Below are 23,080 nucleotides of genomic sequence, written 5' to 3'. Positions count from 1 at the left end.
TCAAATAATTGGTCTACATGTGTAGTCTGAGAAAAATTAATTAGTTTGCGATTTAAGTGCTATGTTAATTACTCTTCATATAATTTTTTTAAAGTGTTGTTGCAAATCCACCCTGTGTAGTGCAGTCTAACTATTTAACAATATTTAGAACAATTTCTATTCATCCCCAAGGCAACGTTAACTAATTCTGTGGAGTCCATTGAAAGTTGTTTAATTAGTCTTTACAAAGTAAATTGAGAAAAAAGAAATTGTTAAAGGTGTGTTCTTGCTTAGGGGTATTGATAGTATGTGATTACACTGGCTGATTTTATTTGTGAGCATTCCTGTGGAGGATGAAACTGCCAATTAATTTATATTCTGGAATCTCTTTATTCAAACTTATGTAAATTCTTTTCCTCTCTTTCCCTCTCCCTGTCTCCCACCATCTGATGGGGGGCCACCTGTCTTTAAATAACTGACTCAGTGTTGTATTTGCTGGACCTCTACTATTGTTTCACTAGTATCATCTCTGCTTATTACCTCTTACCACTTGCATAATTTGTAATTGAGTGTGTGAAGAGAGTAAGATGAATTACCATAAGCATTTTTAAGTTGTCCTACCACGTTTCTCTAATTATAAAAGTAGCTAGTGGGGAAGAGTGTTCCTTTTTATTTAAAGTAAACCAGTAATCTAAATGTATTTTTGGAAAGTTCAGGTGAGAGAGGTTTTTCTTTGCTATAAAGTTGCGGTGACATTCACCATATAGTAGGTGATAGCTCTCTGAAACCTAAATTAAAAAGCAGTGTAAAGTAAATAAAATAGCAAGGCTGGCTTCTCTCTAAGGTCTTTGAAAATGCAGTATTTGGAATGTTGAATTTTATTTTGGCTCTATGGTTTCTACATTCCTTATGGTTATTGATAACGTTTTTTTTAAGTTACTCCTTCTCTTGCACATATGTAATGAAAGAAAACAGTCCTTATTGCCATGTGTTTGAGTCCCAGACAGTCCAGAAGAAAAAAAATTACTTATTCTGGTGGTGTTTCAAGGATCATTCAGCTTGTATGAATCAGTGAGCCTTTTTTCCTGCATCAGGAGTTAGTTCTGGTATATGTTTTCCATATGGGGTGCAGCTGTGCTTCTGTCCTCTTGTAGAAGCCTGCAACTGCATGAAAACAATGCGTTGTTTGGAATTACAGCATAAGCAGAACTTTATTGTAGGTAGGATGACATTGTTTCCTGAATGGCGGTTGCCTAAGCTTTAGAAATATAATTGTCAGAGAATGAGATAAACCCATGACCTATAATGAGCACAAGTAAGTAGCGATTGATTGATTGTTGTAAGCGGCATAAATGGTTGTTTCATGTATCCAAAGAGAAATCTTTGCTACCTTCCTGGTTGCGGTGATGTATGCTTTACGTCCTTAAACTTGTTAGAAGGGATTTTGCACAGCAGCTCTAAGTCTTGGAGTTCTACTCTGGAAAATGGTGTGGCCCAGTGATCACAGCTGAGGATATCAAAGGCCCAGATTTCATTTTCTTCTTAGTCTCATGAATTTGATATCATATTTCCCACCTTCTAGACCATTACACTGGGAGTGTTCTAGCAATGCTCTCTATCTGTGTTGGGGAGGTACTGCTGAGCTGAAGGAACGGTCAGTCCAAGTCAGGCTTCAGCACTGAGCCACATGATGTTGACAAAGCTGAGATGCTTCTGGATGTAATGCTAGAAAAATAGCTGCATAAAGGGCTTGAAAGATAAAAACAGAGCAGTGCACTTTTTTAATGTACACCAAATACATTTTTAGTGTACACAAGAGTTGAGGACAATAGATTTGAGACTTGTGATTTGGACTTGTGTATCTGAATTACTCTGTGAATTGGGAACTTGCTAAGTATTCTCTTGATTAATATTTTGAGTGAAATGATTAACGTCTGTGCTAATTTTAAGTAATACTAACTTTGTCTTTCAATCAGGATCCAGCAGAGAAGAAATAACAGAACACTGGGACTGGCTAGAACACAATGTTATGAAGACTTTATCAGTATTTGATTCAAATGAAGATATTACGAGCTTTGTCCAGGGAAAGATAAGAGTAAGTAACAGGCACATGACATAATTGGGAAAGGCTAAGTATTTTTTTTTCCTCTAAATGTACATGAATAATATGTCCTCTTTAGAATATCAGAGGACAGCATTGTAATGCTACATACTTCTGATTGAGTAGTATGTGGCTGTTAGCTTCAACACACTCCATTGCTCCTGTTTATCTCCCTCACAGGTAAGTAAGGTTGTTTGACATAAACTCTTCTTGGTAAATGATACATCAGATGCCTTTAGATAGTGGTCTAAAACTGTTGATAAATTATTTCACAATAATTTTAATAATGCCTGGGAAGCATAGGGTATATTTTTTTGAAGGCGCAAAAGTTCACTTTATGTATGCTAAATATTTAGCCCAGAAATTCTTGTGATTAAATGAGGAAAATATATCTATTTCAGAAGAGGAGACCTGGGAATGTGTGTCTTGCCTAAGTTGTGTGGGATACTTGGTGGATGAGTCTGAAATAGCACATTTGATTTGTGACCTCTGTTTTGATCCTCAGATTACTCTTCCTGTTATAAAACTTACGATCCTGTTAGGAGAATGCAATGCTGTATGTATGCAGGTGCATATATGACACCCATCCACATGGATGCATATATAAAGTAACTGGTTCTTTTGTTTTAGGGTTTGATTGCTGAAGAGGGAAAAGGTTCTTTTGTAAAAGAAGATGATCCTGAGAAGTTCCGTGAAGGTCTTATGAAGTTTGAAAAATGTTTTGGATTACCAGAGCAGGAGAAGTTGGTTACTTATTACTCATGCAGTTACTGGAAGGGTAGAGTGCCCTGTCAAGGATGGCTTTATCTTAGTACCAACTTCCTTAGCTTTTACTCATTTTTGCTGGGAGCAGAAAGTAAGTAAGCCTCGATACTAAGCCTAGTCCCTTCACATTTTACTGTTTATCTTTCATATTTGGAAGAACTATTCCTATGTCCTAAGGGAGCTATTTTGCCATGTGAGCAGATGTCAACACAGAATAGAAAAAACTGCAAACATAAAATACTTTATGGAAATGAATACATTTGTGTAACTTACTACATAATGTCCATTAGTTTTCTTCCTCTATATAAGCTTCAGAGAGAAGGGAGACCTGTTGCAGTTGACTCTAACTAAAAGTTGTTTGTCATCTTTAGTTCATGCTGCATATTAATTCAGCCTGTAAGGATTACAGTTATTTCTTCACACATAGACCTAATATTTCACATGGGTGCACTACGCATTGCTGATAATTACACATCTTTTTCTTCCTGTGTAACATTAGTTTGAAATGCCCAAACAAATGCCTCTAAGAGTGTGAGCTATAACTGTATTTTTGTGAAAACTAGAAAGCATAAAGAAAGTAGGATCCTTTCTAAGCTAATTTTCATTTGTATTGGGAAATGTCATAGCTAATGGGCATGGTTCTTCTAAATGCTAATACATGATTGATTTACTTTAAGAAGCTCTATTGGTAGACTGTTTAAAGTGGGGTGGCTTATATGATGATGTTTGTTTGCAATTTGCAGTTTCACATCAGAGCAAAGAAAATGTGATGTAAGCTTCTATGTTCATACATGGTGTGTCTTTAATGGTTTTCTTTCTTTAAAATTCTTTCTAATGGAATTCTTTTATAGGAATTGTGAAGAGGGTGGGGTTTGTGCTTTTGTGAGTTTTTAGCCCTTTCCAAGTGTGTTATCATTTAACTGTATTGCTTAATTATATTTTATTAGTGCTGTTGACTACTACTTTTCTTTTTTTAATATGAGGGTAGCAGCTAACAAGAAGTTACTCACATCTGCTTATATTTGTATTTTCAGTAAAACTTACTATCTCCTGGGATGAAATATCAAAACTTGAGAAGACTTCCAATGTGATTCTGACAGAGAGCATTCATGTGTGCTCCCGTGGGGAAGATCACTATTTTTCCATGTTTTTGCACATTAGTGAAACGTTCCTTCTCATGGAACAGCTGGCAAGCTATGCTGTTAGGAGACTTTTTGACAAGGAGACATTTGAAAATGACCTAGTCCTTCATGACCCCCTGCAGATCACCAAGAGGTAATATATTACTTAGAGTCTATCTGCTTTTGGCCTACTGCTTTTTTTAGGCAAAGGGGAAAAGAATCCTTGTCTCAAGGAGATACGTAAATGTCAGCAAAGCTGGTGTTCTCTTAAACAAGCGTCTCAATAAAATTTGGGATCAAAGCAATGTGGGGCATTGTATTTCATTGTTACTTTGCAGTATCAAAAGTCTATATGAAGGCAGGAGGTGGTCAAAACTTCAGAGCTGGTCTTCAACTATAGGGTTTATAGTGGTTTGAATTTTTAAAAGGCGTTCTAGCAGCATTTAGGATTAGAAAATTAAGACTGGAGCTGCAGTGTCTGCAAAGAGACCTGATGAGGAAGGATAAGGTGGAGAATAAATCATTTAATAAACATATGTAAATAATAACTACATGGCTTTTTTGCCACTGGAGATGGGTGATAATAAGTTGCAGATGGGTGCATGGCTTTCCTTATTTACCACAGTATTTTAGGCAGTGGGAAAGATGTGTATGTAAGTCACCTGATGGTTAGGGTCCATCCTTCTCAAGGAAGGTATGTGATTATTCCTTGTAGTAATTTTATGGTTTCTCGTCAGTTCTGGTTTCTGTTGAAGCAAATGTTGTCTTTTCCTCAGAGACCTGTCCAAATTCTCACTCAAATATTCAGGTTTTGATCTGTGGACCACAGCTATTTACTGTGAAAAGTAACCAGGAAGAGCAAGTCTGGTTTTAGGTAATTTAGATTCACATAAAGGGACTAAATCATTGTTGGAAAACGCTACCTATTTGCAAATCAGAAATTATGATAAAGCATTTTTCTAATAATTGTTCCTACTGAAAGCTCCATGTACCTATGATTAAAATAAAAAAAAGCTATTTAATTTTATAGTACACTGATAATAAAACCTGGTTTAGGTTGTGTTTCCTGGATAAATGATACCTCAATTTGGTAGCAATGCTGGAGAGGGATGTTGCTTTACAACCAAAACATTGTTTCTGCCTGCAGTTATCTGTGAAGAATTAGCCCATGGCAGATGTTTACAGCATGTGCTACATTTCTAGCTAATTAACCTCTGTCAAGCCAAAAACTTGTTTTAGGTTTAAATGGACTATTCTGATGGGTGGGGAAACAGAGAGGATTAGGCTATTAGTATGTTTTTCTGCACTACCTGTAGGCCCTGATTCAGCAAAGTACTTTACTGTGTAAGAACATGCTTGAATCTATTCCTGTATAGTGAAGTATTTAAGTATTTTGTTAAGTGGGTGTATATAGATAGGTGTGGTCCTGCCCTTTGTTGCCTCTTCAAGCAAAACATTGAACCCTCCAGATCGACCCCACGGATTATGGGAAAGCGTGATGTTAGTATTACTGACTTCTTCCAAGGTATTTTTAACTTTTGTATTTGTAAAGACATTTTAAACTTACTTAATTTTTATTTTCTCTCTTCTACCCTGTTTTTTGTTTTGTTTTTAATCTAGAGGCCTAGAAAGCCGTGCCCACAGTGAGCAGTTTAGTGCATTCTTCAGGCTACCCAAAGAAGAGACCTTGAAGGAAGTTCATGAGTGCTTCTTATGGGTTCCTTTCAGTCATTACAACACCCATGGGAAAATGTGCATTTCAGAAAACTACATCTGCTTTGCCAGCCAGGATGGCAGCCTGTGCAGTGTAATCATTCCATTAAGAGAGGTAATGCAGTCTACAAGTCAGAGGCAGTTATACCAGAAGTTTTGCACTTGTGTGTAGTTTAATGCCAGTTTAGCAGATTTTCATTAGAATCTGCTTACTTTACATGATGTCATATATTTCCCCCTATCTTTGATACTGCATGTAGGAATTCTGTTTGTAGGTTTATAGAACTGCTTTCATGTTTCAGCTTTGTTCCCTGTATCCTCTTTCTCTCTTCTGTTTACTCTGATTTGTGTAGCTGGGTACAGAATCCAAATTTTTTAAATACTTTTTTTTTTTTTAATGAAAAAGCTTATGCTTAATTCTTGAAGTTGAGTTAATGAGAGATTCTCAAGATAAAAAGTAAAGAATTGGAGGGGGTTGAGGGTCTTAGAATCATAGAATCGTTTAGGTTGGAGAGGCCTTTAAGATCGAGTCCAACCGTCAACCCAGCACCACCATGCCCACTAAACCACGTCCTGAAGTGCCACGTCTATGCGTTTTTTGAACACCTCCAGGGATGGTGACTCCACCACTTCCCTGGGCAGCCTGTTCCAATGCCTGACAACCCTTTCAGTAACAAAATTTTTTCTAATATCCAATCTAAACCTCCCCTGGTGCAACTTGAGGCCATTTCCTCTTGTCCTATCACTAGTTACTTGACAGAAGAGACTGACATGCACCTCGCTACAACCTCCTTTCAGGTAGTTGTAGAGCGCGATAAGGTCTCCCCTCAGCCTCCTTTTCTCCACGCTAAACAACCCCGGTTCCCTCAGCCGCTCCTTGTAAGACTTGTGCTCTAGACCCTTCACCAGCTCCATTGCCCTTCTCTGGACACACTCCAGCTCCTCCATGTCTTTCCTGTAGTGAGGGGCCCAAAACCGAACACAGCACTCGAGGTGCAGCCTCACCAGTGCTGAGTACAGGGGAACGATCACTGCCCTGCTCCTGCTGGCCACACTATTTCTGATACAAGCCAGGATTCTATTGGCCTTCTTCGCGAACTGGGCACACTGCTGGCTCATATTCAGCCGGCTGTTTACCAACACCCCCAGGTCCTTTTCCGCCGGGCAGCTTTCCAGCCACTCTTCCCCAAGCCTGTAGCGCTGCATGGGGTTGCTGTGACCCAAGTGCAGGACCCGACCCTCGGCCTTGTTGAACCTCACACAGTTGGCCTCTGCCCATCGATCCAGCCTGTCCAGATCCCTCTGTAGAGCCTTCCTACCCTCGAGCAGATCAACACTCCTGCCCAACTTGGTGTTGTCTGCAGACTTACTGAGGGTGCACTCGATCCCCTCGTCCAGATCATTGATAAAGGTATTAATGAGAACTGGCCCCAATGCCAAGCCCTGGGGAACACCACTTGTGACCAGCCGCCAACTGGATCTAACTCCATTCACCGCAACTCTCCGGGCTCGGCCATCCAGCCAGGTTTTTACCCAGTGAAGAGTACACTTGTCTAAGCCACGAGCTGCCAGCTTCTCAAGGAGCATGCTTTGAAGATCTTGAAGATTAGTAATCGCTCTGCCATGTTCCTTTCTTAGGTCAGTAGTCCAATTTTTTTGCAGCAGTTGAGCAGTGCTGTCTGTTCAAAAGTCTATAGGAAAATCCACTGACAGTTGTCAGTGAACAAGTATCAGTGCCGTTACAGCTGATAGTGTCAACAGACTGAATGAGGACCATATTGTAAAGGACACAGCATTCATATTTCTATAAAGTACTATAGCTAGACTGTGGAATAACTTCTGGGAAAAAAAAAAAACCCAAACCTTCTCTATCCTTCTCTGGACTTCATGTGGTCTGGGACATTGCCATATTTCAGTCTTCCAGTATTAAAAGCTTTCCATCAGCACCCAGACATATTTTACAATAGCCTAAAAATTAACCAGGTTCTGTAATTGCTCTGCATACTCTGTGTACATGCTGCCTGACATAAGACACCTGATATAGGGGGGTGAGCTGAGCTAATTTCAGCAATACACTTGGTGTTCCCTGCCCAGATAAAGCAATGTATTTGATTATCTATAAATAGTCCTGCAAACAATAGAGATTTCTATAACCTGTGAAAAACAAGAAGAGGCTGTGTTAAAGGAGCTGACTCTAAATTTATTCTTGTGGATTGTCAGGCCCTCACTATTTGTTCTACGGTACTGCAGTTACTTTATTTCAGTGGTCTGTCATTCTTTACCTTTAACAGTGTAAAAGCATCAGCAATGGCACTCAGTCTAGCTGTTCATGATTGTCTCACTTGTACTTGCATTATTAAAGTGTATTAACTGCCCTAATCTATAACTGTTCCATCATGGCAATTAAAATCAGCTCCAGCTGTCACGTGTTATAACAGCTGTCTTTGAAAGGGTGTTCTCAGTAGAAATTCGTTCTTGTGAAACTTGTTTCGTTTGATTACTCGCAAAAGCCATGTTTTGTCTGCTTTCGGATGGTAAGAAAAAAAGTAACAGCTTCAGCAGGTAGAAGGAGGCAAGATTTTCAAATAAGCTCAGTACTCACAGCTGGGAAAACATCTTCAAAGATTTTTGGTACTTTGTCAAAAATCTATTGCATAATACTTATTATCTTGTGCTAAAATAGCTGCAGACCACTGAGCTTTAAATGTAGTGAGTTTGTTACTTGCGTTACTAATTCTGCTTGTGTGGTGCTTCATACTACTGTGTCATGTACACACATATTTTTAACAGGTTTTCTCTTTTAGAAGTAAGCTGGTAAAATTTGTTGCCTAATTTATGTATCTTTGCTTCCACAGGTCACAGGGGTGGATAAGGCAGATCCAGCTAACAGAGGAGTCAGCATTAGTACCAAAGGAAAAACAGCTTTTCGTTTCACAGAGGTTAGAGATTTCGAACAGCTTGTGGCAAAGCTCAGAATGAAATGCAATGCGACTTCAAGTCCACAACACATCATAAATACAGAGGTAACTGCTCTGCTAATTCTAATTTCTTAGTACCTGTTCCTAGGACAAAGGTTGTGTAGTCTTACTAAGAGTTTATGTATCGTTGTCAGTGTTTTGCTGTGTAATGCAATACATCTATATTTAAGCCTGAATCGAGACACAAGATGGGTAATGATGTCTGCTGTACCTTTAGATTTCAAGTTGTCAAAATATTTTTTTTTCTCTTTAAAAAATGCATGTTCCCCTCTCTTGCCTTCAGACCCTTCACATTAAAACAGAAGTCCACCAGTCTGATGTAAAATTATATGTAGCTATGTCAGTTTTTGCCAGCTGACTATTTGACTCAGGAGGTTGATGGAATGATTGTAAGGTTGTTTCTAGATGTGAAGAAATATGTACGTGTAGTTTCCTGCATGAGAAATAAGAAAGCAATGACAAAACATCCCTAACAAGCATTACTTATTATAGTTGCTGTATCTCTTCCCTAAAGATTTTCCCCTGAAAAAAAATTAAATAGAATCAGCTGAGGTAGCCTCTAAAGTGACAGTTGTAAGAGTGGAGAAGCGTACAAATAAATGCCTTTTGGTAGAAAAGAGTCAGTGTATCAGCAAAATCTCTACCTTGAGATTTTGATTCTTAAGGGTTAAAAGGCAAAAATGAGTAATAAAAGCAAGATAGTTTGGTATCAGCAGAAATGCTCAGCTGATAAGGGTACAGCACAGCCCTGGGAGACCTGAGTGGTAAGGTCTGCTGCTTAGAGGCATTCCCTTTTAGATTACCTTATTTCTGGTTATATCTGCATTATTTTGACATACCATGCTAAGTCATGTACCTCTGGTTTTAAGGTGTGGAAAAATAAATAACTCTGTGCCCTTATGAAAGAGAATGTGTTAAACAATGGTGCTACTGTGAATGCATTCTGGTTTAGGTTCTTTTGCTTTGTTTTCCATCAGGTTTTGAAAAGCAATCCAGGTTCTAATGCTGGTTTTAAAATGCCTCAGCATTTTTGTATAGTTCAATCTATGGCTCCATTTAAATGAATGTTTTTCTTTTGACTTCAGTGGTGATGGATGATCAGACCTCCCTGTCTATTACAGTTCTCATTATGAATATTTGTCCTTTCATAATTCAGTTTTTGGCTGTAGAGATGGATTTTTTTTTTTTTTTTTTTTTTTTCAAGTGCAGCCTCCTCAAAGCCCAGCTGTGCAGAGCAGGGATTGCTGTTTTTCGTTTATTTTGGAATTCTGTATCTGGTACCTGTAACTTAATATAATAAACAATGATGGTCTAGAAGCAAAACAGCTTCTGCTATCAGTGCTGCTTCTTGAAGGATTGTTTGGCATTTATAACTACCACTGTTAAATTTTTTTTCAAGGTTGCAGCTAGTTCTGCCTCTGACAGTCCAAAGGATTTTGATGCGGGACCGTCAAAAATGGGTCAGAGAGATAACAGCAAAACTGTCAGTACGGAAGCCCTAATGACTGTTTACCATCCTCAGGATGCTGAGAATCTAGACTCTAAAATGGTAAGGGATAAAATGGCCAACAGTTTTTGGAATCTAATCGGAAAGGACTGAAGTATATTCAAAATGTATTCCAGCAAGGCTGCTGATTTCCTCTGGGGCTTTGCCAACCTTCTTTCATCTGCTTTTTCTGTATTTGGAGTCCACAGGGTGCTTCTTCATGGCTCCATTCAATTTTCTGCTCATCTTGTTGAATAATGATATGCCTTATCTTCATGGAGCTAATTCCTCCTGCTCTTCCACCCCTCAGGGAAGAGTTGGCTGTTTGTTTTATGATAGTGAACATGTTTCATATCTATCTGAATTGTCAAGATACAAAGCTGCTACAAACTTCTTCGGGGGCAAGCAGAATGTTATCAAGAAATTGACTTAATTTATTCCTTGCTTCATTCTTTTGCACTGCTGTCTAACAATGTTATGCTCTGGAGAATGTTTCTTTAATTGTTTTTGCAGTAGGACATCCTATTTTTGCTTCTCCATAGTGTGTGCAAGAAGACAGAAAGGTTTTATTTTAAAATCAAGTCTTTCAGCAGAACTGGGTAAATTATGATACAGAATTTTTTATATTAGAAATATCAGAAAATAAACAGCCTTTGGGCAGGAGAAAAGGGAATCCAGATTTTTAAGTTCTGCTTTTTTATAGAATGTTGAACAAAAGTGGACAAAATCTACTTTTCCTTTTGGCACCTTTAATTGCTTTAACAATGTTAAATCTTACTGCTGCATGCACAAAAAAATGTAGTGGCAATGTTCATCCTGTCTCAGCCCTGGAGCCTCTCATGAGTTGGAGCACCTGATCATCTGTTGCTTTGCTTCAGAGAAACTAAATTGCATTTTAGGTGCATAATCAATAGTTTATTAGTAATCTCTTACTTTACAAAGGATCTATTTCACTGTTTCTACTATCTCTGCCTCCTACTCTGCAGGTAAAATGCCTGTAACTTCAATTCTGTCTGAATAGGGAATTTTTGCCAGTTTTCATTTTGTGAAGTGGGTTTTACTTACATGGCTGGTCCTACTGAAGTTCAGATTCATACACTGTTTTCTTCTATGTTGACAGAAATTGGTATTTTTTAAAAAAGTTCTATCTGGTTGATAAATATTTGATTAAATGTAAAACCTATATGAGCATAAGTGTTTTCAGCTAGTAGTTCCCCTGCCTAATCCAACTAGACTTCATTCTCCTGCAAATTTTCCTGATTATTGATTCTCTCCTAGTGCTATTTGGAGCTCACATAAATAAACTGAGGAGAGAATGAGAAACTGTGGGAGAATGATGACACTGATGTCATGCCACCCCTCTGTGTGCTTTCCACCATTCATAGCCATTCTGCTCCAAATCTGTCCACTAATAAAATGCAACAAAGCATGATGAATCAAAAAAAGGAAGCAACCTGTTTTGCCTGTTGAGTTTCTGTGGGATATTATTTCATCTGTAACAGAGTTAGTACATTTTTATTGCTGTTACCAAAGAACAGTTCGTAGACATGTTGAAATTGAAATATGTTAATTTATGAGAGTAATTAAGCAGGTGTCTGTGACAGTGAGTTGACTTTGTAAATAATCACTTGCTTGGTTTCATTGTGCCATCATGGCCAAATACTTTTTCTCATAGTTTGTTTGTTAGAGCTCTCAAATTAGCGCAGAGAAACCTGCCACCGCACATAAGCGTTCTGAACCTTCTCTTTACCCTGTTTTTCCTGCTTGTCGTTTCTACTACTTTCACTCAGTTTCATCTTTTTTCCTTCTTCTATTCATTTACCCTTTACCAAGAAAATGTTATGCTGTTTATCACAAAGCAGTGACAAAAAAATGGGATATTTTGAAATTGGCCCAAGTTACAATAAGCAGATTTGTTTGTATGTATGTATCATACAAACTTATATATATATATATATATATATATATATTTATGTGGAGGTAGCTGAAAAAGAATTTTACAAGAGGAAGTTTTAACATACCTCTAATTTTTTGCCATAGGAATTATATCAAATGTTGAATTTTCTTATCCATTATGCTGGCAATGCATTTTTGGAATGCCTTGGGAGAACTATGCCAGCAGAATTTGTCTGCACAGTTGCACCTTGCACTGGTTTGCTATCTTACTGCTTTATCACTGTTCATTGACTCCCTAAAAGTACCTCGTGGTCCTTTGATAATTATGTAATTTTTGCTGATGTGGTGCCAAAGCTGCAAATGGTTCAATCTAGAGGTAACAAATAGGGCTGTCTACCTATTGATTTTTTTTTTTATTAAGTTTAGCAGAATAGTGAACAAAAACATAACAAATAGATGGTGATGACTTCATGTAAAATGAAAATCCAGCTTGCATTCAGTTATTGCTGTTTACAGGTTGGAATCATTCTCAAGTGGGAAGTAAGGAAAAAGTTGAACTTAGGAGTGGCTTGAAAAAGGTGAAAGGGAGTGGTTGTTTGTTGTCTTAATACTGCAACAAGGGGGCTTCAAGTGAAGTTAGAAGGCAGCAGATTTGTCTGGGTTCAGAAAGCAATTTGCAGAGAAAAATCTGCTGTATGTTGTCAAATTCAGAGACATTGCCTCTGCTGAGGAGGTGCCTGTTTTTCTATTTGCTGGAGGATGGAGGAGGATTTTGCAGATGTTTGCTTGACCTTACTGTCCTTTGGCGCTTGCTGTTGGTTTCTGTCAGATGGGATACTGGCTTAGATTTACCTTTTGTCTGATCTGGTATAGACACTCTTGTAATAATATGCTTTAAAGAATAGTAGGTCATGTAGTTGCATTTTATACCAAACTTTAGACTATGCACAGGTTAGATTTTGCTCTGATTTGCATCAGCATTCATTTCACATGTCAATATGGATGCTGGTGCTGCCATTGCCAGTTTATATGAATATAACTGAGAGCAAAATTTATTCTGTTCTCTGAAATCTGAGGAAAATCTTCCAGTATACTTAATGCTTGTTGTCTTCTGCTTTTCGTAGTTGAAAGAAAAAATGAAAGAACAGTCCTGGAACATCCTCTTTGTCGAACGTGGACATGGTGTCAGTATGTTTAGAACAAAGAAGACTCGAGACCTAGTTGTAAGAGGGATCCCGGAGGCATTAAGAGGAGAGCTGTGGCTACTCTTCTCAGGTATTGCATAGCAAATATAATTGATTCATTTTGTGGGCTCTACTGCATGGATGTTCTAGTTACTGACTGAACGTAGTCTGACAAAAAATGCTCTTACCTCTGGCAATTTGTCCACATCTTTGTTGGCGACATGGACAGTGGGATTGAGTGCACCCTCAGCAACTCTGCCGACGACACCAAGCTGTGTGGTGCAACTGACACGCTGGAGGGAAGGGATGCCATCCAGAGGGACCTTGGCAGGCTTGAGAGGTGGGCCAGTGTGAACGTCATGAAGTTCAGCAAGGCCAAGTGCAAGGTCCTGCACATGGGTCTGAGCAATCCCAAGCACAAGTACAGGCTGGGTGATGAGTGGATTGAGAGCAGCCCTGTGGAGAAGGACTTGGGGGTGTTAGTGGATGAAGAATTGAATATGAGCCAGCAATGTGCGCTTGCAGCCCAGAAAGCCTATTGCATTCTGGGCTGCATCAGAAGAAGTGTGGCCAGCAGGTCAAGGGAGGTGATTCTGTCCCTCCGCGCTGCTCTCGTGAGACCCCGCCTGGAGTACTGCGTTCAGCTCTGGGGCCCCCAGCGTGAGAAAGACGTGGACCTGCTCGAGCGGGTCCAGAGGAGGGCCACGAAGATGATCAGGGGGCTGGAGCACCTCTCCTGTGAGGATAGACTGAGAGTTGGGATTGTTCAGCCTGGAGAAGAGAAGGCTCCGGGGAGACCTTATAGCAGCCTTCCAGTACTTAAAGGGGGCCTACAGGAAAGATGGGGAGGGACTCTTTATCAGCGGGTGTAGTGATAGGACAAGGGGTAACAGTTTTAAACTGAAAGAGGGTAGATTTAGATTAGATATAAGGAAGAAGTTGTTTACTGTGAGGGTGGTGAGGCACTGGAACAGGTTGCCCAGAGAAGCTGTGGATGCCCCATCCCTGGCAGTGTTCAAGGCCAGGTTGGATGGGGCTTTGAGCAACCTGGTCTAGTGAAAGGTGTCCCTGCCCCCATGGCAGGAGGGTTGGAACTAGGTGATCTTTAAGGTCCCTTCCAACCCAAACCATTCTGTGATTCTGAAGAAAGACACTTCAAAATGATGAACAGGATAATTTTGTCTATTATTTTGTTTTGCATTGATTCAAACTAAACCCGCATCTGCTTCTTTTACAACAGACTCAATTGAAAAATAATGATAAGAGTACATGCTGTTCCAGGGGACAATCAGTTTCAGCAAAGCCTCTTTACTTGCTAAAAAGAAAAGCATGTTTGTGGGACTGTGTTCCAATTGTTTTGATTTAAGCTTTCTGAGAGGATAGCATTACCATACACACAAAAAAAATGTTTTCCTGGCAGAGAATTTGGCCCTGGTTATTGGCAGCTCTTTGCTATACCAAGCTCTTTGCTAGGTTTAAAGAGTGAGATGTACAGGAATTGTGGATTTTCTTACACATATGGGATCTCTTGCCAAAGCTCTGAGTGTGCTTTTGTGGCTTTCTTCTGTAGAACACAATGGTGTCAGAGCGCTTAACTTGAGGAAATGGAGGCCCAGGGAATTAAGACACTGCTTTACAACACCTCTGTGTGCTTTCTATTCCTGTTCACTGAAACACTTAGAAAAGCAGCAGCCACTGACTTGATCAGGGTCGTGCAAGAAACCTGTGTCAGATTCAGAAAACGAGCTGCAGATTTTGAGGAACCACCCAGGACGTTAGCTGCTAGCTGTACTCACTGTGTTGCCCTGGGCAGATCTTTCTGCTGTTCCAGACGATCTGTTTATCGCAACAAATGCATTTTATACTCTTCATTCAGTCTACTGTATGATAGTTCCTTTTGAGGACATGTGAACATGGATTTATCTTTGCTAGTGTTCTTTGAGTGTTTACGTAGGCATTTATGCTTCTGTTACCAGACTGGTATCTCTATCTCAGAAGGTGTTGACATAAAAGTTATGGAATTACTTAGGTAAATACTAGTCCTTTGCCTAGTTTTTCTAATCTGTTCCCAACTCTGCAAATGGGAAGGTACTGTGTTTGCCCGAGAACTTGGGTGAAATTGTAGGTGAAAGGAAGCTCTCCCCACCCCCCTCCAATGAAACAAAAAGTAAAAATCAACTTTATAATGGAAAGTGACTTAGATTTCCTCCAAGCCTTATTTTATTTCACTTTTCTGTTTTCATTTCAGAGTAATTCCATTAATTTCAGTAGAATTACTCTGATACGTTTCTGCAGTAACATCTGGAGATTCCTGAGGTACCTCAGTAGTCACCAAAAATTTTTATACAAATTGCAGACAATCATGTAGATACTTTACTGTTGTCCTCTAATACTGTGCAATACAATGTATTGGCAGGTGCTGTAAACGATATGGCATCCAACCCTGGTTATTACACTGAGTTGGTGGAAAAGTCCTTAGGAACATGTACTTTAGCTACTGATGAAATTGAACGAGATTTACGGCGCTCCTTACCTGAGCATCCTGCTTTTCAAAGTGACACAGGAATTTCTGCACTAAGGAGAGTTCTTACAGCTTATGCATACAGGAATCCCCAAATTGGATATTGTCAGGTAAAGCAGTTTTGAGACTCTTAGTGTTGGTTGTCTAAATATTAGCTGATGATGGCAGTATTGTGGCACTTCATAAAATCAATCACATAAATATGTAATGGTTTCTTGCTCAGTGGTTTACTTTGCTTACTTCATCCCACTCTGTAACATGAGTTTTTACATCGTACTTGAATTTGTTGGTGAATGCTGTCATGTCCACTTCATATATACCTTTGCATTCTTACTAGACTTCTAGTACTTAAAAATATTTTAATGTAGTTTAAATACTATGCTCTGTATTTAATAATATAAAGGTGAAAGTCTTATTCTGGATATGGCTGTAGGTTATCCTAGCACTCTAAAAACATGCTGTAAAGTGTTTTCAGAAATTTAAAATTTAATGAATGACAACAGTTGTGTTTTCGCCATATTTCCTTGTCAATGCTTCCTTTCCTGTTTAAATGTTACAGGCAATGAATATTTTGACATCAGTACTTCTGCTGTATGCTAAAGAGGAGGAAGCATTCTGGCTTTTGGTTGCTGTGTGTGAAAGGATGCTACCTGATTATTTCAATCGTCGAATCATTGGTAACATCCATCTGTCTTTTTGTCTATCTAGAATTGAATGTCAATGATCATTCATTAAGAACAAATGTAAGGAGTGAGCTGAAGAGTGCAGAGAAACTGGTACATTTGGTTCAGTATTGTGAAGTAGAAAATGGAAGTTACAGGGAATGTCCCAAGATTCCTCCTTAAGCAGGAGTGCATATGCTTTTCAGATATTGTTATTACTCTAGGCATAACTACTCAGGAAGTAGTCAATTAGACTATTATACTGTTCTTTTGGAATTATAAATGCAGTTCATACTATTTATTTGAAGCTTAGTCAGCTTAAATAAAAGGAAAAGAGTTATTCCAAGTCCAGACTTAGTCTTTCATCTTGTGCCATCTCAGTATTTGCAGGTGTATATGCTAGAAGAAAATTGGATGTGAAGTTTCTCTATCATTGCAGAGAGCATGTATCAGCTCTCAGGAGAATCATTGGAAGCAGCCATGCACTCACAAAAGTGCTAACATGCTTTATAGCATGCAGCAAGGCTCTGGACCCATGCATAGAGTGCATAGCTTCCAGCATAGGGAACGAAGCCAATGGTTCCATGCAGCTAGGCCTGTGTTTGCTCTTACAACAAAGTTGCAGTAGGACAGCGGCTTTATTTCTGGCCAGTGCTCTGAGAAAACTATGCTTCTCTGTATTAAGATTTGGGTGGTGGTTTTGTTATCCTTTCCCTGCAGGTGCCTTGGTAGATCAGGCAGTGTTTGAGGAGCTCATCAGGGTTCATCTGCCTCAGTTGACAGACCACATGACGGACATGACTTTTTTCTCCTCGGTCTCTCTCTCCTGGTTCCTTACCCTTTTTATCAGTGTGCTGCCTATTGAAAGTGCAGTCAATGTGGTGGACTGTTTCTTCTATGATGGAATAAAGGCAATCTTGCAGCTGGGTCTCGCAGTGCTGGAATACAACATGGAGAAGTTGCTGACTTGTAAGGATGATGCAGAAGCAGTCACTGTTCTCAACAGGTATCAGTGTAACTGTTGCTCGTATGGGCTGTGTAGCAGCTGCTATAATTGCAAATAGATAAGTCATTCTGGGGCAGATGAGAAGACATCATCTGACTAAGACTTCCAAAGGCTTCAAAGGAATTAAGTGTTCATCTTGGGCCAAAATTCTGGAAGGGGTGGCTAGAAAGTGTGCCTGGATCCTCTGTAAATCCCATCCTCCATTAAAGTTTTAAAACCATTGCCATTTTGTGTATTTTAAAGTAAAGGCAATGTGGTTTTTGCCTGGAATTTATATCACTTACAGAAGGTGGCTTTCCTTAATGATGAGGTAATCTAGAGCACACTAAGACTGTTCCAAACAGTTCAGGCATCAACTTACAGACAACATATTCTACAGCTCAGTTCTTGTAGTTGAGGCTACTGGCTCCTCTGCTGCTAATAGCTTAAAATAGAAGGAGAAAAAAAAATGCAGCGAGGATAATCATGACCAGATGTTTGTTCTATATTAGCATTTGAAGAATAAATTCAAATATACAACATAAAGTACATTTTAAACTGTTGTATTGCAAACAAAACTTGCACAGTTTTTGCTTCACTACCTACCTAAATTCTGTTGTTGCTGCTGTGATTTTGTGTCATGGAGTATTGAAACAGCAAAATGACTGTGCTATAGGAGTCACCAAGTTATGGCTGTTAAGAACTTTAGTGAGACTTTTAAATGTTGCATGTTTGAATAGGGTAGGAGCTACAGAATTAATGAGGAGAATGTAATTTTTATTGTAAGAGACCATGCAGCCTGGTATTTATTGTAAAACCCAGCTGTACTCATTTAAATATTTAACACTTAAAAAACCTAACAGTAAGAGCACATTCTCCCAGTTTAAATGTATCAAAATTTAAAATCTAGAACTGTGGTGAAATTTTAATTTCACTTGAACCAAACAAGCTTCTGTTTCCGCTTGACACTCAAGATTTTGATGATTATTACGAACTCCATTTGAACTCTTGCTTTCAACATTTTCTCTGGCTGTAACATTACTGTTGCATAGTTAACCCAGCCTGCAGCATGCTGGTATATTTAAAAAATGATTACAGTAGTTTGCCTCTCCTCAAGAAAAAGGAAGCTATCAGTCTGTAGGTATGGTTCCTCAATGTTGGCAAAGGAATTGGCCAGCCTGCATATTGGATCTGTTTAGGCTGGTTATGTAGGTATGATGAATAGGTGCAGATCAAGCATGTCTTGGCTTATGCATCTGAGAGAATTAAGATTGCCTTGGTCACAGTTCAGGACAAGCCTCTTTTCCTCTCTCCTAGTTATGTAGTACAACCTTGCTAGATGGATTAGAGAACCAGGGGAATGCCGAGTGGAAGGAGCCTTGGCAAGTCTGTAGTCTAACTTCCCACTCAAAAGAGGATTACTGCTATCACGAGGTCACATCAGCCATGTTATTGTCTAGGCTAGAAGCTCTACAACCTTGTCAGGGTAGCCGGTTCCCATGTTTGTATACCGTTGTTCCTATTATAGCATATTTGTGCTACTCATTCTGATATTCTTTGCTATTTCCCATTCTCTGTGCACTTTCTCTTCAGTAGATGCTGATGTTATTGTTTGGTTGTGATAAACAGGTTCCTGCTGATTTCTCATGTGTTTTCTTTGTGCAGATTTTTTGACAGTGTCACGAACAAAGACAGTCCTTTGCCTCCAGCTGTGCAGCAGGGCTCCAACCTCAGTGATACAAAGAGTGACCATCCAAGAGTGGACATTACTGATTTGATCCGAGAGTCAAATGAAGTATGTGTTCTTGTGGGTATGTTTTCGCATCCCATGCAGTTTTTACGTTGCATGGGCTGCCTTAAAAATAATGCAGCTGCATTGTACAAACTAGAGTAGAAAATCTGTCTAGATTGGTAGAAATTGGGCTGTATTTTGTTGAGCTTCACTGAAAACCTTATAGGTTATGGGATAGGTTTGTTTTTGTATTGTTTTGTTTTTTTAACTGCCTGGCCGTGCTTGCTAGGCCTTCCTGAGTGGAGTTCCATAGGTTCATCGCAGGTCATATATTGCCATCCCTCATTCACTTTATTAGTATGTCAGCTAAATGACAAAGTACAGCAGGAACAGCCCTTGCATTTACTAATTTGAGACTGATTACTGCACATTGCAGATAGTGGTAACATTTGACATAACAACCTGTGCAGGAAACTGTGTACTTGACTAGTTTATTGTATGGGTTAAATGACTGTTTAGAGATATGTTGGGTGAGGAAGACCAGTTATGATCTTCTGGTACTTTCTTTCAATTTGCAAGTTTGATTTCTGCAGCGTCTAGCTTTGCAACTCTGCATTGGGGAAGAATTAGGTCTAGCTTCTCCTTCCCCTTTTGTCCTCAGATTTTCATGAGGCGTTTCCTTCCTTGGCATGATTTGTATCAGGCTATTAATCCATTTGTAGAAAGGCTTTCTGCTCAGCCCACCTGAAGCGAAAGGCAAGCTGAGAGAAAAGATTTGTTCACATTTTGTTTTTTCTATTAGCTGGTTTCTTTCATCTGTGTGATACTTTTTTTTTTTTCTCCTTTTCTGATTTTCAGTCATATGTTTCTAGTGAAAAGTCCACAATACATCTCTTTTGGAAAAATGTCCTGGCCTTGATTCAGAAAAGATTAACTAACTGTAATTTGTATAACTTAAGAACTGTCTCTTATGATTTTTACTGAGAAGAGGGCTTTGCCTTTAGTGGGGTGGACAAAGACAAGAATCAAATTCAAGTTCTCTTGAAGTGTGTTTAGCATTGGGCTAATCATATAAAAAGTCTGTGCTTCTGTTATCAGTATTGTTTTACAAGAATGTTATACTGAAGAATCACGTTAGAAGAATCTTAAAGCATTTTACAAAGAAGAGTTGCAAACTATTATGGGTCTGTCTTGTCATGGTGAGATCTAATAGTGGGGATGAATACTTGCAGAAGAAAGAACAGAGATGGTAAATAATGAAGTGCTGTATAATGCATTTTGAAGTGTAAGCTTTCACAGAGAGGGAATCATTACTGAAAGACAAAGCAAAAGAAACTCTCTTTCTTTTTCCCCTGCCTTTGCAGGCGGGTGACTGGACCAAAGTGATAGCCTCTGATTTGGTATGGCTTTTGAACGTTAATTTGGGCAGATCCTTGAACCTGAATCTCCCACTGCCAAGTTGACAGCCCTGTTCCTAGGCCTGTATCCCCATTTCTATCTCATAGCCCTGTTTTTGGATGCAAATTTTTATCTTCAGTTTAAACTGAATTTCTTCAATGCTGGTGAGTGTCACAACCCCTTGTGTGAGAACTGCTGATACAAAGTGAGAGTCAATTTACTGCTTCCCATTTTGAACAGACAGTTAATTTCAACATAATTCTGTTCTGATGAAGGGTTTTATTTTCATATCACTGTGGAAATAAAATAAGACAAATTTCGAAATGGGAAGATTGCTGCAATGGAGAGTTGTCATTCTGCAGATAGGTCTAGTTACAAATCATGAATAAGTGAACAGAGACATTCTTTGTGATACTGTTGCTTTGCATGGGTGTTCACAAGATAAATTAGATTAAGTGAAAAGATACGGAGTTGAATTTTAAAATGATGTTCAGTTTCATGCCTTTATGACTCAGGCACAAATGCAAGACTGACAGTCTAATCAGGAATGAAGAAGTCATGTTTAACTAGTGAATGGAAGAACGTGTAACTTTATCACATCACAGTAATTCAGAGTTAAATTGTACATCTTGTTTATATTCTTACTGAGGCCATTGCACAATATCAGTGCCCAGAAGCCAGACCAGTGAATGAGTTATGATTCAGAGATGCAATTTCTGTCTGCTTCCTCTTTGTTCCAAGTCAGAAGTATGCTGGTAGTGGTCTTCACAGGAACAGAGAAATACAGTTCTGGAAGAGAACTCCACAGGTCATCCAGTTCAGCCCCCTGTCCAGCATACACCCAGATCATCCTTGAGAAATATCTAATGTTATTAAAACTCTTCAACAAAAGGGAATCTGCAAAAACTTTAGCCCATTGTAGGCTTTCTTGGCCCTTGTCAGAAAATATCCTAATATCCAGTATAGTTCCTCTTGGATGCTCATAAAGTGCTATTAAGGATAGTCATATTGCAGTTTTCTCTGCAATTCCTTGTTGCTATTAGGGTGGTGTTCATCATCTACCCTTTCAACGCTGATCTTTTGTTTTTCTAGATTTATCACAACCAGTTCCTCTAACCTTTCCTCAAAGCTTATGTGCTCAGACTCTTCATGACTGTGTTGCAGTTTTTCATATCTTGTTTGAAGTACATTGCTGAAAATGGGAACAAAACACACTGCGGAAAAACTTCAGAAAGTCCTGCCTAGTTTGGTCGTTTATCACTCATTTGTTCTCAAAGTTTGTTATTAGAACCAGTTGTGCACATGGTGCATGGTGATCGTGGTTAGGCCGTATCTTCCTGCTTGCATGTGTTGCTGAAGAGTGTCAAAAACCTTACAGAATTAAAGATGTATCCTATCTGCTGTTTCAGTTCGACACACTACACTAAATTTCCTCATAGGAGGAAATTAAATTGATTTGACATGATCTTGATAAAGAATGTCAGCCTGTTTTGATTTATCTTATCTGTTTCTATTTAGATTTTAATTGTTCAATAATTTGTTCCATGATTTCTCTGAGAATTTGTTTCTAGTTTTTGCCTAGTATCCCTCTTTTCTTTAAAGGTAAATGTAAATGTATTTATTCTACTCCAATGCTCAGATACCTTCCCTGTCCTTCAGAAATTTCAGAGGTAGGTAGGAACGGTTCAGAAATTACTTCAGCTAATTTCTAAAATTCACTAGAGTGAACTTCAAGCCCTGGCAACATACATGCCTCAGACTTTGCTACCCTGCAGCAGTAGGCACCATGTGATAGCAGAGTTGGATACAGAACCAACATGCAGTAAAATCCTGTCCTTTGTCTTCCCACACAGTGAACTACTCTAGTTTCTTTTTTCTCCATCACTCTTTGAAACACCTGCCTTTTTAAAAGTTACACTGTTTAAGGGAGAATGTTAGTGCTCTAATAAATGATTTTTTGCTCAGAGGTTCTGGGATCTTCCTTTGTGTCCATACCTGTATTGTACTTATATGCAAGATAAAAGTATCTGCTTAGATGTGTCTAGCAACAGTTGATTTCATGGAACGATGCTTTAATTCTTAGAGATATGATGATATTCGATATGAGGATGTTGAGAGCATGCGCTGCAGGAACAGGCTTTATGTGATCCAGACGTTAGAAGCTACGACCAAGCAGAATGTGGTGAGTGACTTGGAAGAGCTAAACCCTTTCCTCTGATAAAATTTGTTCCCTTTTGGAAAATTCTGAGAAGAGCTACATTTTCCAGGGCCAACTATATAATTTTATACACTGAAATCCCTCTCGTCTGCAGGGTGTCCGTTAAGTGAGGTTTGGCCCCTGGCCTTTTCAGTCCGTGAATCACAGCATGACCTTCTGGTCTCGTTACAAGTAACACCATCACAGACAGCTTCTAAAGGCTGGTGTACTGCTGACACTTTGCATCGATTGGAACAGGCTGACCTATATTTCTATCTGCTGTTGTTAAATTGTTAATGCATTTCTCTTGGAGGCATAGAGAACTGTAAAATGTCCACAGCGCTACAGTAAAACAATTAATT

General features: G+C 39.0%; 1 protein-coding gene across 5 annotated transcripts in view; it reads left to right on the top strand.

Moving 5' to 3' along the window:
• The window catches only part of TBC1D8B (TBC1 domain family member 8B), a 40,553-nt gene that overhangs the window by 12,625 nt on the left and 4,848 nt on the right, over positions 1-23,080 (top strand). For 3 of the 5 annotated variants that reach the window (XM_029997539.2, XM_029997538.2, XM_041119072.1), the window contains 12 exons: positions 1,956-2,074; positions 2,711-2,936; positions 3,880-4,120; positions 5,587-5,794; positions 8,535-8,702; positions 10,057-10,206; positions 13,164-13,314; positions 15,640-15,854; positions 16,304-16,421; positions 17,127-17,412; positions 19,057-19,186; positions 22,605-22,703. In XM_029997539.2, coding sequence (XP_029853399.1) covers positions 1,956-2,074; positions 2,711-2,936; positions 3,880-4,120; positions 5,587-5,794; positions 8,535-8,702; positions 10,057-10,206; positions 13,164-13,314; positions 15,640-15,854; positions 16,304-16,421; positions 17,127-17,412; positions 19,057-19,186; positions 22,605-22,703 — 2,111 coding nt within the window. Of the gene's footprint in view, positions 1-1,955; positions 2,075-2,710; positions 2,937-3,879; positions 4,121-5,586; positions 5,795-8,534; positions 8,703-10,056; positions 10,207-13,163; positions 13,315-15,639; positions 15,855-16,303; positions 16,422-17,126; positions 17,413-19,056; positions 19,203-22,604; positions 22,704-23,080 lie in introns of those variants that run through there. The other 2 variants (XR_003920963.2, XM_041119073.1) reach the window with 2 other exon arrangements.

Source organism: Aquila chrysaetos, chromosome 21, assembly GCF_900496995.4.
Source record: "Aquila chrysaetos chrysaetos chromosome 21, bAquChr1.4, whole genome shotgun sequence".
NCBI classification, from domain to species: Eukaryota; Metazoa; Chordata; class Aves; order Accipitriformes; family Accipitridae; genus Aquila; species Aquila chrysaetos.
The sequence above is the reverse complement of the archived record's forward strand: the minus strand, read 5'-3'. Positions and strand labels throughout refer to the sequence as shown.